This window comes from Dama dama, chromosome 29, assembly GCF_033118175.1.
Source record: "Dama dama isolate Ldn47 chromosome 29, ASM3311817v1, whole genome shotgun sequence".
In the NCBI taxonomy this organism is placed as follows: domain Eukaryota; kingdom Metazoa; phylum Chordata; class Mammalia; order Artiodactyla; family Cervidae; genus Dama; species Dama dama.
This window is the reverse complement of record NC_083709.1, coordinates 32,576,738-32,593,549: the sequence shown is the minus strand read 5'-3', so window position 1 is coordinate 32,593,549 and position 16,812 is coordinate 32,576,738. Positions and strand designations below refer to the sequence as shown.

General features: G+C 34.6%; 1 protein-coding gene across 4 annotated transcripts in view; it reads left to right on the top strand.

Annotated features, from left to right (window-relative positions):
• Positions 1 to 16,812, top strand: part of FOCAD (focadhesin) — a 286,671-nt gene that overhangs the window by 127,179 nt on the left and 142,680 nt on the right. For all 4 annotated transcript variants that reach the window (XM_061132648.1, XM_061132649.1, XM_061132647.1 and 1 more), the window contains 4 exons: positions 6,331 to 6,435; positions 6,849 to 6,950; positions 7,477 to 7,607; positions 9,776 to 9,902. In XM_061132648.1, the coding sequence (XP_060988631.1) occupies positions 6,331 to 6,435; positions 6,849 to 6,950; positions 7,477 to 7,607; positions 9,776 to 9,902 (465 nt within the window). The remainder of the gene's footprint in view (positions 1 to 6,330; positions 6,436 to 6,848; positions 6,951 to 7,476; positions 7,608 to 9,775; positions 9,903 to 16,812) is intronic.

Below are 16,812 nucleotides of genomic sequence, written 5' to 3'. Positions count from 1 at the left end.
TCCATGGTACAGTCCGGGGGGTCACAAACAGTCAGACCAGACTGAGCTACTTTCACACTTTCATGATAGGAATGTAAAACAAACTTTTGTTTAGGAAGGAAATTTTATGCTTACAGGAATTTAGTCATTATAGTTGTTATTTAGATCAAGTTTCAAAAATATTAGCAATTTTAAAAAGTTGTGGTTTTACTCCTTTGTCCCACTGGTATTTATATCTAATAGTGTGATGATTACTTTCTGTCAACAATTAAGTTTTCCTATACCATTTTCTAAATATATAAATTGTCAGACTCTGAGAGAGAAATTCAGAAGACCAAGGAGACTAACCTAGAAATTAAGTTTAGGTAGAGAAAGATCATGGTTATTTTCTTCCAGGTGTTTCAAACTCTTCCAGTGATATGGTACTTGAGTTGATCCATTCTAGTTTTTGATATTTACTCATTTATTCTTTACTCTGAGCTCCTATGTTGATGAACTTATTTTTCTATGTACTGGGAAACTCTTAGCTCAGATTCTAAAGATGTTCTGATAATATTGCTATCCTGGTAACACTTAACCTAAGAGGTAAATTTTTGTGATTCAGAGTTGTTTGGTCAGAGTACTGTCTCTAGGTACTTTTCTTTGCAAGTGGTAGGCTTTTAATAATTGTGTGCCAAATAAAATATCTGCAGCACTATTACAAGATCTATCTTGCATATAGAATTTGAGCAGATAAAGAAATTAGGAGTGGTTTTTGCATTCTGAAAGCACTTATGATATGCTGGGACCTGAGATGCAAAGGCAATGAATGAAGATGTCACCCCTATTTTTGGTAAGCCAAACTGGCAAGTACGTGGGCTCTTCACAGTTAAATTGCTTTGCTCTGGTCCTGACTCCAGTATGTACTACTCTGTTATTAATACCTTGGGCAAATTATTTGGCCTTTATGAACTTCAGTTTTATCATTTGAAACATGATAATCATGATTTCTATAAAGTGCTAAGGAGAGCATTTGTAGTCACTGTTCAATAGATGTTAGCTATTACTATCAGAGGAGTCATTATGAATCATATGCTCAAGCTGAATTGGAATAAAGCTAGAGTGAATATCAAACAGAAAGAAGATTGCCTAGTGGAGGCAATCTTTCTTCCCTTGACCTTATTTGACTCTCAAAGGTTAAAGTTCAAGACCCTAAGCCACTTATTTAGTTATAACATTAAGATATAATATGAACCACAGAAGAAAAAAAATTACACTGTTTAGATTTCTTTGATGTTGTTGCATTTCTTCAGATTCTTTTAAGAAAAAGAAATGATTAGCTTTTCAGCACATCCATCAGTGAACTGCTTTCTACTGTATTACTGAAATAATAAGTAATATTGTGAGTAGACATGTCAAATAATTGAGGAAGATGGAATTAACTGATGTTCAAAAACACCTTAGTACATTATGCCCCTTTTTTGTAAAATAAATCACTGAAAAAAGCTCTTTCACTGTTAAAATTATTTAAGAATTCTTTTATGCTTCTGTTTGTATGTACCATCCTAGCATATTCACTCTTTGTTTTATAAAATTTCACATTTTGCCAAATCACTATGCAGTACACTTGAAACTCACACATGTGCACTAAATCAAGTGCACATCAATACAAATTTTAATTCATGTTTTCTCTTTTCATTTCTAACAACACATAATGTTACCACTGTTTTATAAATGGCAAATACCTTTGTATGCATAAAATTACTTCCATTTTTTCCACAGGACAGTCTTGTGTGAAGATATTTCAGCAGTTATCTAAGGGAGTTTATAAAATATGATCTAGGAATTCACTTTCTATTTCAGGTCTAGTTTTATAAAACATGAGTCAGAAAAGTTAAAGAAAACCAGATACCACTTTGGATATTTACCTCTTATGTCTGCGTGATGAACATGCCTTGAATTTTTTTTTCACAGGTATCTTAATTTTTTAATATTTATTTATAACTATCTCTTATATACTGTTGAAGTATGAGCTCTCTCATATTTTTTAAAAAGAGGCTAGTTATAGACATTAATTATATCTCTCATCTGGAAACCAAAATGAATAATAACAAAGCCCTCAATATTTCTCAATTTATAAGTGGATAGCACTACTCATGATTTTCATTATAGGACTCTGAAAGATTATACTGCTTTCTGCGTAACTTGTACAGTGTTGCCCACATGGATATTTTTTGTGTAATCCAGAGTAAAATTTTTTTACTCTGTTCTTTATATGATTGACTTCAGGGAGATGCTGAGTTTTGTCTCTCCTGCTTTTTTCTTCTATGTTTAGTCCAATTATAGGAAGAAGACTTCACATGATAACTCTTTATCCTATTATATACAGCCTGGAATCTTTTGTTGTTTTCATTTCTCCCAGGATAGAAAGGAGGAGTAAACTGAGATCTGAACTTCCATCCTTATTCTGTCACTAACTTTGTAATTCCCTCCATTTCTCACCTCTATCATCTATCTGTAAAATAAAGTCGTTTACCTAAATGAACTCAACAAGACTCTTCTGACTCTTAAAAAACAATCCCATGGTTCTTTTAAAAATTGTAGTGAAAAGCAGATAACATGAAATATATGTTCTTATCAAAATGAAGGTATACTGTATACAGTTTTTCGTCTTGCAAGGCTATATTTCTGTACCCACTGAGCAAGTCCCCATTTCTTCCTTCTCCCAGCTTTTGATAACCACATTCAACTTTCTTTTTCTAAGACTGGCTAGTTTAGATACCTCATACGATAGAACCATGTGATATTTGTCCCTGTGACTGGCTTGTTTCACATAGCAGAATGTCCTCAAGATTTATCCACATCCATATTGTAGTATATGACAGGATTTCCTTGTGTATGTATATTGCACATTTTCTTTATTTGTCCATCCATTGATAGTATTTAGGTTATTTCTTCCATCTCTTGGCTATTGTGAGTAACGCTGCAGTGAACATGGGGGTACTTAATATCTCTCTGAGATCCTGGTTTCAGTTCCTTTGAAATATTTGATTTGAAACATTTTTAATTGCCCATGTGTATTTTATTATAGAAACCAACAGTGCCAGATGAAACAAGTCAAACAATTAAAGTTTCTTGATATTCCATAAAATATTACAGAAAAGTTTGTGTTTCAATCAAAAGACTATTGTTTTAGAATAAGTAGCTAATAGCACCTGAGCAGTTAATTTGTGTGTGTGTGTGTGTGTGTGTGTGTGTGTGTGTGTGTGAGTAAATAAATTTTAAGAGTCTACTGCCTGTACTGATATTCCCAGAAGTTGGATTGCTGGATCATATGTTAGTTTCTAATTTTTTGAGGAACCTCCATATTGTTTTTCATAGTCACTGCACAGTTTTACTTTTTGTATCGCCCAAGGGTTGCAGTCTTTCTCCATCCTTGCCAACAGCTGCTATTTTTTTAGTTTATTGATAATGGCCATTCTAACAGTTGTCAGGTGATATCTCATCATGGTTTTGATTTGCATTTCCCTGATGATTAAGCATCTTTTCATATGTCTGTGGCCATTTGTATTTCTTCTTTGGAAAATGTCTGTTCAAGTCCTTTGTTCATTTTTAAATTGGGTTATTTGTTTATTTTTTGCTATTGATGTGTAAATAGTTTATCTGTTGATTCTGTTTTTATGGCAGCATAATATTCTATCATAGGGGTATACTACATTTTATTTATCACTTCATCAGTTGATGAATTGTTTCCACTGTTTGGCTATTGTGAATTATACTGCTGTGAACATTCACATGTAAATTTTTTTTTTTTTTTTGCTTCCTTTTTTTTTTTTAAATTTCCTTTATTTATTTTTTTTTCAGTGGGTTTTGTCATACATTGGTATGAATCAGCCATAGATTTACACGTATTCCCCATCCCGATCCCCTCTCCCACCTCCCTCTCCACCCAATTCCTCTGGGTCTTCCCAGTGCACCAGGCCCAAGCACTTGTCTCATGCATCCCGCCTGGGCTGGTGATCTGACATGTAAGTTTTTGTATGGATATATGTTTTAATTTCTCTTGGGTAAATACCTATGAGTACAGTTACTAAATCATATGGTGATTCTATTTAGCCAGTTGAGAAACTGACAGACTGTTTTCCTAAGGGGCTGCACCATTTAACTTTCCCACTGGCAGTGTATGAAGGTCCTGATTTCTCCACATCCTTGTCAGTATTTGCTATGATCTGTCTTTTCTTTTTTTTTTCCATTTATTTTTATTAGTTGGAGGCTAGTTACTTCACAATATTGTAGTGGTTTTTGCCATACATTGACATGCATCAGCCATGGATTTACATGTATTCCCCATCCCGATCCCCCCCTCCCTATGATCTGTCTTTTCAAGTCATCCTATTTGGTATGAGGTGGCATATTATTTGGTTTTGATTTGCATTTATGTCATGGTTAATGCTGGTTGAGTATTTTTTCCTGTCTTTATTGGTCATTTGTTTGTCTTCTTTGGAGAAATATCTATTCAGATCCATTGCTCTTTTAAAATTGGATTATTTGTCCTTTATTATGGAGGGTTCTTGATATATTTATATTCTGGTTATAGAAGTCCCTCATTAGATGTATGATTTGCAGATATTTTCTTCCATTCCATGGGTTCTTTTTATTTTCATTTTCCTTATAGTGTCTTAAAAAAACTTTTTTTTTTGTTGGCATATAGTTGCTTTACAACATTGAGTTCATTACTGCTACACTACAGGGTAAATCAGCTATATGTATACATACATCCCCTCTGTTTTAGATTTCCTTCCCATTTATGTCACCACAAAGCGCTGAGTGGAATCCCTGTGCTTATACAATAGATTCTCATTAATTATCTATTTTATACATAATAGTGTATATATGTCAATCCCAATCTCTCAATTCATTGCACCTCCTCTCTTCTTGCCCCTCCGTCTCCCCCATCTCCTCCCCCTCAACTATCCATATGTCCATTCTCTGTGTCTGTATCTCTGTTTCTGCTTTGTGAATAAGTTCACTGTATCATTTTCTAGATTCCACATATAAGTGATATTATGTGATATATGTTTTTCTCTTTCTGACTTACTTCACTCTGTAAGACAGTCACTAGGTCCATCTACATGTTTGTGAATTCCACAATTTCATTCCTTTTATAGTGTCTTTTGAAGGAAAAATATTTTTAATTTGATGAAATATATTTTATTTTGTTGCTCATGCTTTTGGTGTCATGTCTAAGAAGGCTTTGCCTAACTCAAGGTCAGAAAGATCTACTCCTATATTTTCATTAAGAGTTTTACAATTTTTGGTTCTTACATTTTAATAGTTCTTACATTTAATAGTCTAAATGGTTCTTACATTTAATAGTCTAAACTCTATTTTGAGTTAACTTTTGCTCAAAAATTATTAATGTGGTATGAGGAAGGGGTCCAAATTAATTCTTTTGTAGGTAGAAACATAGTTTTCAAAATCAGACACCATTTTTCAAAGAGACTTTTCTTTCTTCATCATGTTTTCTTGGTCTGTCTAAAATCAATTAAGATAAATGACAAGTTTTATTTCAAGATACTGAGTTCTATTTCATTGATCTATATTTACATTCTTATTCAAGTACCATAGTGTTTTGATTGCTGTAGGACAATTTTGTATTTGAGAAAGCTGAATGTTCAAACCTCATTCCTTCTCAAGATTGTTTCGGCTCTTCAGGATCACTTGTTTTCATATGAATTTTAGGATTAATTTCTCAATTTTGGCAAAGAGGCTAGCTGGAATTTTGATAGGGTTTGTATTGAATCTGTGGATGTATTTGGGGAATATTGCCATCTTAATAATAAAAGCATCCAATCAAAACATGATTTGCTTTTCTTATTTTATTGTAGTATGCATAGGGATTGAAATATGAACCTGCAAGGAAATTTTTGTTTATTAATTCCCATAAAGGACAATTGATTTTAATTATTTTGTTTTGGAATAACATCACTGAATATTTCATTATGTTGCTCATTAGAATTGTAAGCTGCTTCTTTTTTTTTTTTTTTTTCAAGAATTTGTAAGCTTCTTTAGGGCAGATCATAACTATTTTTTATTACAGAGAATTAATGTTGTGATTTTAGTACCAAAAACGCTAGAGTATTTAAACGTGTATAAATGGATAGAACAAGAGCTCTCAGGTAATTTAAAAATAAATAGGATATTAGTGATGCTGTGAATTTATCATTAACAACAAATGGCTAACTGGCATTTTTTGTCTTTTAATTTGTATATATTCATAGTATTCCTTTGGAGAAAAATGAAATAATAGTTGCTTTATAGATTGATTTCTTTTAAAAAGCATAATTTATATGTTCTTTAAAATCATTTTAGGTACCGAATCTGATTCCAGTTTTGATGTTCAAGTTAGGAAGACCACTGGCACCTGTGTTATACAATGATATCTTGTATACCTTACCTACACTTGGTGTTCACAAGGTTTGTATATTGACCAGTTTACTTGGGAGCAGAAAGAAAGTGAGGCCTGAAGAATACATTGAGTTTTGTTTGTTATCATGTGAAATCATGACCCTTTAATTTTGCTGCGATCACTACTTCCTTTTTGGGGCCAAAAATATTCGTTAAAATATTTAAGAATTAGTTTTTAAAATAATCTTTTCATCATGTTTTCCCACTGGCTATATTGTCTGACATAGGATCTTTATGTGCCCAGAATTGCTAACTAGCTCCTCCCAAAGGTATCTCTGACCTCTGAGAAGATAGGTAATACTGTAGTAAGCTTCCGTTTCAGTCTTTATTTTATAATAAGAGGTTTTAAAGTTTTGTTGTTACCATTGGGATTTTATCCACATTTGCATTTATGAAACCAAAGTTTCTTCAATGTTTTGTAGGTGTGCATAGGACAGATTCTACGAGTAATTCAACTTCTTGGAACCACTCCACAACTAAAAGCTGTCACTTTGCGCTTGTTGACATCTTTGTGGGAAAAACAGGTAGGCTCAGATACACACTTGTGTGGATATTAAGCATGTCCCTTTCACTGAAGAAAATGAATTTTGTCATTATGCATGACAGTGCTTTGATATAGTGATATTAGTGAGTGGCATAAATGATTGCATTGAGAAATTTTAATTTAGTGTTGTACTTTTGATCTATGAAGCTGTCAGTTTTGATTGACTCTCAGAGAGAAATTGAGAATAGAAAATCATCTTGTTTCCTTAATTTTGAAATCTGTTTTTCCATTTTTGCGAAAAAGTAATAGAAATTTAAGTGATTAGAGCCTTTGTAATTAAAGTGAGATTTTGCCACTTTTTTCTAGTTTTATGAAATGAATAGTACATAGATCTGCAAGAAAATCTCTAGCAATCATAACAGCATTCTTCTTTGCTAATTAGAAGAAATACATTCTAATTTGCAATGCAAATGTAAGATTTAGAGGCGAAAATGTTTCATAGAAGGAGATAATGATTATTCAACTCAAGTTGTACAATTACCTTTTTTGTGATACTGCCTTCTTAGGATCGTGTCTATCCTGAGCTGCAGCGTTTCATGGCCATGTCCGATGTGCCCTCCCTGTCTGTGGGCAAGGAAGTCCAATGGGAGAAACTAATTGCTAAAGCAGCATCGATCAGGGATATATGTAAGCAAAGGTAAGACACGCTTGACCCTTGGGAATGTATATCATGATACATATTTTTACATTTATATATATATATATGTAAATGCATGATATATTTTTGCATTTATTTTGCATGATATACATATTTGTATTTAATCTTTTTATTGCAAACAAGACACTAGGAAAGATAGGCAGAGGATATTTGAGTAAGAATAAATGAATATTAAGCACAAGTTGTCTGATTGTAAAATTTAGTAACATCAGACAGTGACTTTGAGTAGCAGGCATGTCTTTTCAGGTCTAGTCTTATATCTCGGTTTAGCAGATATTTATATCCTTTTCTGGATAATAATGTTGTAATAAAACATAAGATGTTATGTTTTGTATTTTTCTGTATATCAATTCCTGAAACCTAAGCAGTGGGTTATAGGTCAAATTGTTCTTTTTTATAGTCTCCTTATATGATGCTTGATTTTTTTTGATCTATGAATAATAAATACTGGAGAGGATATGGAGAAAAGGGAATTCTCTTGCACTATGACTGGATATGTAAATTGACACAGCCACTGTGGAGAACCGTATAGGGATTCCTTAAAAACCTATGCTTGATTTTTATAAGATGTTTTAATAGAGAAGGCCTTATTTGTGACTCATTGAATGGAATTAATTGTTAGGAAATATTACAGGGAAGGAAATTACCTTGAATTCTTGTATATGCTCTGGGGTTTGGAAAGACTTGAAGATATTAGGGAGATGCTGCTGCTCTTCTAGGTTATGGGTTAATAGCTAGGCAAGAGTTCCTAAGATTGAAATAACACTAAGCAGAGCTCCACCTCATCAGATTTCTATTTTCTTGAATTAGGTCAAAATCTTTATCAAGGAAATAGATTTAATACATTTGAAATAGGTTGTAATCTTGCAGTTTCATGTTGGTTGAGCCACTGCACTGTAGAATTCTTAGAGCATCATCCTCACTTTTGTCAATGATGACACTGCAAATGGTACTTCCTGAAGCTTTACAATGAATGAGTTGGCCTGGATGCTGATAATACAGTGATTCCTGTGATAAACCTCAGATCAGACTGTATTTAAGCCTTAGCAGTTTTGCCCCTTTTCTAAGTTCCAACCTTTTGGCAACACAAGAAATCACTTAGTCTAAAAGTTATACACATGTATCCCAAGACCTCAGAGTTTAGATTCTCTTGAGGTATTGGCATGGAAAAAATTAAGAGATGAAAGCTGATGTTTTAATTTTACATATTTAAAGCTGAGGCTCAGGAGAGGTTAAATATCAGATGAGATCAGAGTCTGTCAAAAACTTACTTAGTACACCTGTCAGTTACCACCTCAAGATCCTATCAAAATTTTCCATTTTTGCTAAATGATTTCCATGGGTGGATTTCATAGAATTCAGTCAGGCAATTTTTTAATTGATATTTTGTTTAGTAGAAATATATCACTGAGGGGTTACAAGGAATGCAGATCTGAGCATTTCTTTATGAAGTTAAAAGCATTCTGTAGATAGCGCAATATATGTGCAATAGAGGAATGAGAGGAAGAAGAGTCAGTGAATCTAGCACAGTTCCTGACATGAGATAAGTGCTCAGTCAGTCATAGTTCATATTATTATTATTAACTTTGTCATCATACATTGCCATCATCATGACAGGCATAACCATCTAAGTTTGTAACACTACTGTAATCAGTCATCTTCTGATTTCATAACCCTGGCTTTACTGATGATCTCAATAAGGTAAGTCATTTCTTTCCACTATTACTATAGACTTGAGTTTTGTTGATTCAGACAACAGGGTTTTTTCCTTCACATTCTTCTTTTTTTTTTGGCTCTGCCACGCAGCATGTGGGACACTAGTTCCCCAATCAGGGATCAAACTCATGCCCCTGCAGTGAAAACACAGAATACAGACCGTAGGTTTTGTGATTTGGGGAGGATAAAATTTGTTAATAAGTGTCTTCTTTTTTGGGTAATAATATGAAAAATGAGCTTGAAGTTATAGCAGAAATGATGAAGTTGCAAATCTTTGGGAAAAAAGCATATGGTTTTATTTGTTGAGGGTCCATGTTTAACAGGCATGAGGGTAAAGAAAAGCATTAATGTTTTTTATTCAGGGAAAAGACCTTGGAGTAGTAATATAGCTCTTTGACTTTAATCTTGTGTCTAAATGTCATTTCTTATAGGCCATATCAGCATGGTGCAGATATGTTGGCAGCTATTTCCCAGGTGTTAAATGAGTGCACTAAGCCTGACCAAGCTACTCCAGCAGCCTTGGTGTTACAAGGTCTTCATGCACTCTGCCAAGCTGAGGTAGGCTTTTTTGAATTGTTTTTGAATTGTTTTGTATAATTTGGAAGAAAATAATTTACAAGGCATTGTACTTAAAAGGATATAAGACAAATTTTAGTAACTGAATGTCAGACTGTTTATTTCCAGAGGTCTTTCTTTGTTCAGTAGGTGAAGCAAGATTGTCTACAAATTCTCTGTAAAGGGGAGTCTTGAAACATGTAGATGTTCTCTAGAGGCTAAAGAAAACCATGCTTTAGGTTCTTCTTCATTGTTATTTATTCTTGATAATACCAAAGGAAGAATAATGCTTTTAGAAGAAATCTTGAGTATATTTGCTTCTTGGTTCTGTGATTAGAGAGCTTTAGAAGCAGAGGAGGTGAGGAAATTGACGTGGTATCTCAGTTTTATAGATAGTAAAAACTTTTGTTGGCTTGAAGATTGGCAAAAGATTTTTCCTTTCCTGGTGATCATATTGGGTAGGATGGATTAATGTTAGAACTGAGCCTCTAAATCATCTTCTGAACTTTAGACTGCTTCCAAAAGTATAGCACAGCAAGGGGAATCTTTAATGTTTTGGGGAAATGTAGTAATTACATCAAAGGTCATTCACTGCCCAAACAAAATTTTTTAATATTTTTATGCAGTCTTATAAGTAGCTTTATTATTATTTTTAATGGAAGTTAATTTACAATATATTAGTTTCAGGTGTACAACATAGTAATTCAATACTTGTATAGATTATATTCCCTTTAAGTTATTAAAAAAAATAATGGCTAAATTTCCCTGTGCTATACAATATATTCCTGTTGCTTATTTATTTTGTGTGTAGTATTTTTTATCTCTTAATCCCATCCCTTTACCTTCCCTTATTCCCCCTCCTTCTCCCCACTGAACCACTTATTTGTTCTCTTTATCTGTGAGTCCGTTTCTAATTTGTTATATACATTTGTTTGTTTTATCTTTTCGCTTCCACGTATTAGCGATAACATAGTGTATTTATTTTTCTGTGTCTGACTTATTTTACTAGGCATAACAATCTCTAAGTTCATATATGTTGTTGCAGATTACAGAATTTCATTCTCTTTTATGGCTGAGTATAGCCGACTGTGGCTCAGATCATGAACTCCTCATTGCCAAATTCAGACTTAAATTGAAGAAAGTAGGGAAAACCACTAAACCATTCAGTTCAGTTTAGTTCAAACACTCAGTTGTGTCTGACTCTTTGCGACCCCATGAACCGCAGCACACCAGGCCTCCCTGTCCATCACCAACTCCCAGAGCCCACTCAAACCCATGTCCATTGAGTCAGTGATGCCATCCAACCATCTCATCCTCTGTCGTCACCTTTTCCTCCCGCCCTCAATCTTTCCCAGCATCAGGGTCTTTTCAAATGAGTCAGCTCTTCGCATCAGGTGGCCATTCAAGTATGACCTAAATCAAATCCATAACAATTATACAGTGGAAGTGAGAAATATATTTAAGGGACTAGATCTGATAGACAGAGTGCCTGATGAACTATGGATGGAGGTTTGTGACATTGTACAGGAGAGAGGGAGCAAGACCATCCCCAAGAAGAAGAAATGCAAAAGAGCAAAATGGCTGTCTGAGGAGGCCTTACAAATAGCTTTGAAAAGAAGAGAAAGCCAAAAGCAAAGGAGAAAAGAAAAGATATACCCATTTGAAGGCTGAGTTCCAAAGAATAGCGAGGAGAGAGAAAGCCTTCCTCAGCGATCAGTGCAAAGAAATAAGGAAAACAGTAGAATGGGAAAGACTAGAGATCCCATCAAGAAAATCAGAGATACCAAGGGAACATTTCATGCAAAGATGGGCTCAATAAAGGACAGAAATGGTAAGGACCTAACAGAAGATGTTAAGAAGAGGTGGCAAAAAAAAAAAGAAGAAGAGGTGGCAAGAATACACAGAAGAACTGTACAAAAAAGATCTTCAAACCCAGATAATTACGATGGTGTGATTACTCACCTAGAGCCAGACATCTTGGAATGTGAAGTCAGGTGGGCCTTAGGAAGCATCACTACGAATAAAGTTAGTGGAGGTGATGGAATTCCTGTTGACCTATTTCAAATCTTAAAAGATGATGCTGTGAAAGTGCTGCACTCGATATGCCAGCAAATTTGGAAAACTCAGCAGTGGCCACAGGACTGGAAAAGGTCAGTTTTCATTCCAATCCCTAAGAAAGGCAATGCCAAAGAATGCTAAAACTACCACGCAATTGCACTCATCTCACATGCTAGTAAAGTAATGCTCAAAATTCTCCAAGCCAGGCTTCAACAGTACATGAACTGGGAACTTCCAAATGTTCAAGTTGGATTTAGATAAGGCAGAGGAACCACAGATCAAATTGCCAACATCCGTTGGATCATCGAAAAAACAAGGGAGTTCCAGAAAAACATCTATTTCTGCTTTATTGACTATGCCAAAGCCTTTGACTGTGTGGATCACAATAAACTGTGGAAAATTCTTCAAGAGATGGGAATACCAGACCAGCTGACCTGCCTCTTGAGAAATCTGTATGCAAGTCAGGAAGCAACAGTTAGAACTGGACATGGAACAACAGACTGGTTCCAAGTAGGAAAAGGAGTACATCAAGGATGTATATTGTCATCCTGTTTATTTAACTTATATGCAGAGTACATCATGAGAAATGCTGGACTGGATGAAGCACAAGCTGGAATCAAGATTCTCGGGAGAAATATCAATAACCTCAGATATGCAGATAACACCACCCTTATGGCAGAAAGTGAAGAACTAAAGAGCCTCTTGATGAAAGTGAAAGAAGTGAATGAAAAAATTGGCTTAAAGCTTAACATTCAGAAAACTAAGATCATGGTATCCGGTCCCATCACTTCATGGCAAATAGATGGGGAAGCAGTGGAAACAGTGGCTGACTTTATTTTTCTGGGCTCCAAAATCACTGCAGATGGTGATTGCACCCATGAAATTAAAAGATGCTTGCTCCTTGGAAGGAAAGTTATGCCCTACCTAGACAGCATATTAAAAAGCAGAGACATTACTTTGCCAACAAAGGTCCGTCTAGTCAATGCTATGGTTTTTCCAGTAGTCATGTATGGATGTGACAGTTGGACCATAAAGAAACCTGAGCACCGAAGAATTGATGCTTTTGAACTGTGATAAATGAGAAGACTCTTGAGAGTCCCTTGGACTGCAAGGAGATCCAACCAGTCCATTCTAAAGGAAATAAGTCCTGAATATTCATTGGAAGGACTGATGTTGAAGCTGAAACTCCAATACTTTGACTACCTGATGCAAAGAGCTGACTCATTTGAAAAGTCCCTGATGCTGGGAAAGATTGAAGGCGGGAGGAGAAGGGGATGACAGAGGATGAGATGGTTGGATGGCATCACCGACTCAATGGACATGGGTTTGGGTGGACTCCGGGAGTTGGTGATGAATAGGGAGGCCTGGCGTGCTGCAGTCCCTGGAGTCGCAAAGAGTCAGACACAACTGAGCGGCTGAACTGAACTGAATATTCCATTATGTGTATTTGGAATACACACACACCCCACACATCTTTTTCCATTCATCTGTTAATTTAGAGGAAAGTCTTTCAGTTTTTCACCATTTCATCATTGAGTGTGATGTAGGTTTATAATAACTGACCTTTATTATGTTATATATTCCTTTTACACCAAGTTTGAGATTTTTCTATCATGAATTGATTTTCTATCATGAGTGGATATTGAATTCTGTGAAATGCTTTTTCTGCATATATGGAGATGATTGGAGAAGGAAATGGCAACCCACTCCAGTCTTCTTGCTGAGAGAATTCCATGGACAGAAGAGCCTGGTGGGCTACAGTCCATGTGGTCGCAAAGAGTTGGACACGACTGAGCAACTGTCACTCATAGAGATGATCATGTGATTTTTATTTTTTTCTTAATATTGTGTCCCACACTGGTTTGCCAACATTAAATTATGCTTGCATTCATGGAATTAATCCTACTTGATCATGGTGTATGATTCCTTTTATATATCATTGGATGCAGTTGCTAATAATTTTTTAAGGATTTTTGTGTCTATATTCATCAAAGTTATTGGCTTGAAACTTTCGTTTTTGTAGTGTCTTTGTCTGGCTTTGGTATAAGGATAATGTTAGTCTTGTAGAATAAATTTGTTAGTGTTCATTCACTTCAGTTTTTTTGAATAGTTTGCGAAGGACAAGTATTAGTGCTTCTTTATGTAAAATTCTCCTGTGAAGCCCTCTGATACTGGACTTTCTTTGCTGGGAATTTTTTTTTTTTTTATTATAAATTCAATTTCACTAGTAGTAATCAATTTGTTCAGATTGTCTGTTTCTTCCTGATTCAGTCTTAACAGGTTGTATGTTTCTAGATATTTGTTCCTTTGTTCCTTTCTTCTAGATTGTTTGATTTGTTGACATATAACTATTTGTAGTATTGTCTTATGATTTTTTGTAACTCTGTGGTATCAATTGTTACTTCTCCTCTTCAATTCTTTTTTTTTTTTTTTTTTTTTGGTCCTCCCTCATTTCCTTTTGATGAACCTGGCTATAGTTTATGAGTTTTGCTTATCTTTTCAAAAAATCAGCTCTTGGTTTCATTGATCTTTTTGTTTTTGTTTTTATGCAGCTAATTTATTTATTTCCTCTCTATTCTTTATTCTTTTCTTCCTTCTGGTGACTTTGGGCTTTATTTGTTATTATTTTTCTAATTCATTTAGGTGGTAGTTTGAGTTGTTTATTTGAGATTTTTCTTGTTTTCTGAGTAAGGGCCATGTCACTGTAAATTTCCATCTTAGAACTGCTTTTGCTGCATCTCATAGATTTTGGGAAATTGTATTTCCGTTTTCAGCTATCTCAGGGTATTTTCAGATTTCCGCTTTGATTTGTTCATTGACCCTTTGTTTTTTGGTAGCATATTGTTTAGTCTTCAGATATTTGTTATTTTCTCAGTTTTCTTTCTGCATTTGATTTCAAATTTCATACTATTGTGATCGGAAAAAAAGTTTTGATGTAATTTATATCCTCTTAAACTTGTGATTTGTGACCTAGAATTTGATCTCTTCTGTAAAATGTTCCATGTGCACTTGAAAAGAATGTGTATTCTGCTGCTCTGGGATGGAACATCTTGGAGATATCTATTTAAGGCCACCTGGTTTATTGTGTCATTTAAAGCTATGGTTGCTTTATTGATTTTCTTGTCTAGATGTGTATATACATACATTGATGTATATGGAGTGTAAGAGTTTCCTATTATTATCATTTTATTGTTGATTTCTCCCTATATGTCTGTTAATATTTGCTTTATATATTTAGCATTAGTCACTCAGTCATGTCCATTCTTTGAGACCCCATGAATTGTTGCCTGTCAGGCTCCCCCGTCCATAGGATTTTCTAGACAAGAATACTGAAGTGAGTTGGCATTTCCTTCTCCAGGGCGTATTGACAAACCAGGGATCAAACCTGGGTTTCTTACATTGCAGGCAGACCCTTTGCCATCTAAGCCACTAGGGAAGCCCATTATGTATTGTATTGGGTACATATATTTTAAGGAGTGTAACATCTTCTTCTTGTACTTATGCCTTTATCATTGTATAAGCCCTTCTTTGCCTTTTGTTAAAGGCTTTGTTTTAAAATTCTATTTTGTCTGAAATGAGTATTGCTACACGCACTTTCTTGTCATTTCTGATTGTATGAAATACCTTTTTCCTTTCTTTGCTGTTACTCTCTGTGTCACTCTGAAGTGAATCTCTTGTAAGCAGCACATAGACAGGTCTTTTCCTTTTAGTCCGTCAGCCACCCTATGTCTTTTGATTGGGACATTTAATCTATTGACATTTAAAATGATTACTGATAGGCATATACTTATTGCCATTTTATTACTTGTTTTCCAGTTGGTTTTGTAGTTCTCTGCTCACTTCTGTTTGTTTCTTCCCTTATGGTTTCATTTTCCTTAGTAGTTTTCTTGTGTTTCTTTCCAGTTTTTTTGGTATCTATTGTAGGTTTTTGATCGTGGTTCCTGTATGTTAACCTGTAACCATATCTACTTTTTTTAACTGGTAGAATTTGTTTTTTTTCTGCTTCAGTCAGTCATCTGGAATTGGAAAGTACCACTTTAATAATTGTATTACTTTCACAATAAATAGTTCTACCATTTGGGAGTATTTCCTTGTCATTATTTTTTCCAAACAGAAATCACCTTGTTTCTGAAACTAAATATAGGAAATAATTTTTTCTGTCATTCCATTGTGCTCTCTACCCATCCTTTGCTTTCTATAAGTCTCTGTTGTCTATAAGTGCTTATTAACTCATAAGAAGTGATTTTTCTTATTCCACTTCTGTAAGATATCATTGTTAACTGTAGTTAGTACTGAGGATATAAAAAATGTTGCCTGAAGTGGTAGAAAGCATCTTTGTTTTTAGACAGACATATTGTCTACCTAGTATATATGTCATTAGCTGTGTGTCCTTTGATTTACTTAACCCCTTTGACCCTTGTTTTCTCAAATGAGGGTGAAATGGCATTACACACAAAATAGATCTAGTAATGTGGGTATATCTACCCACATAGATGCTCTTTAAATGTCAAACTTGTCCTAAAAAATTGGTTATAGTCAATGCCTTCAAGGAGAGTCTAAGTAGTTTTTTCTTCTTTCCCCTAAAACTCATATAAAATATGATTATAACTTAGTTTCTTCTCATAAATGGTATCCTATCCCTTCCCTGCCAAAGCTTTTGGTACATTTTTGTGTATTGAAAGGAGACCTCTTGAGATTGTTGCATTGTAGCCTGAAATCTATTTCTCCATTCCAAACCACTATTCATAAAGACGGTTCTGAGCCCATTGTCAGACACTCTTGGCAATCTGAATCCATTCAGGTTGCTATAATAATAACATAATGAATGGCTTATTAACATCAGTTATTTATTTCT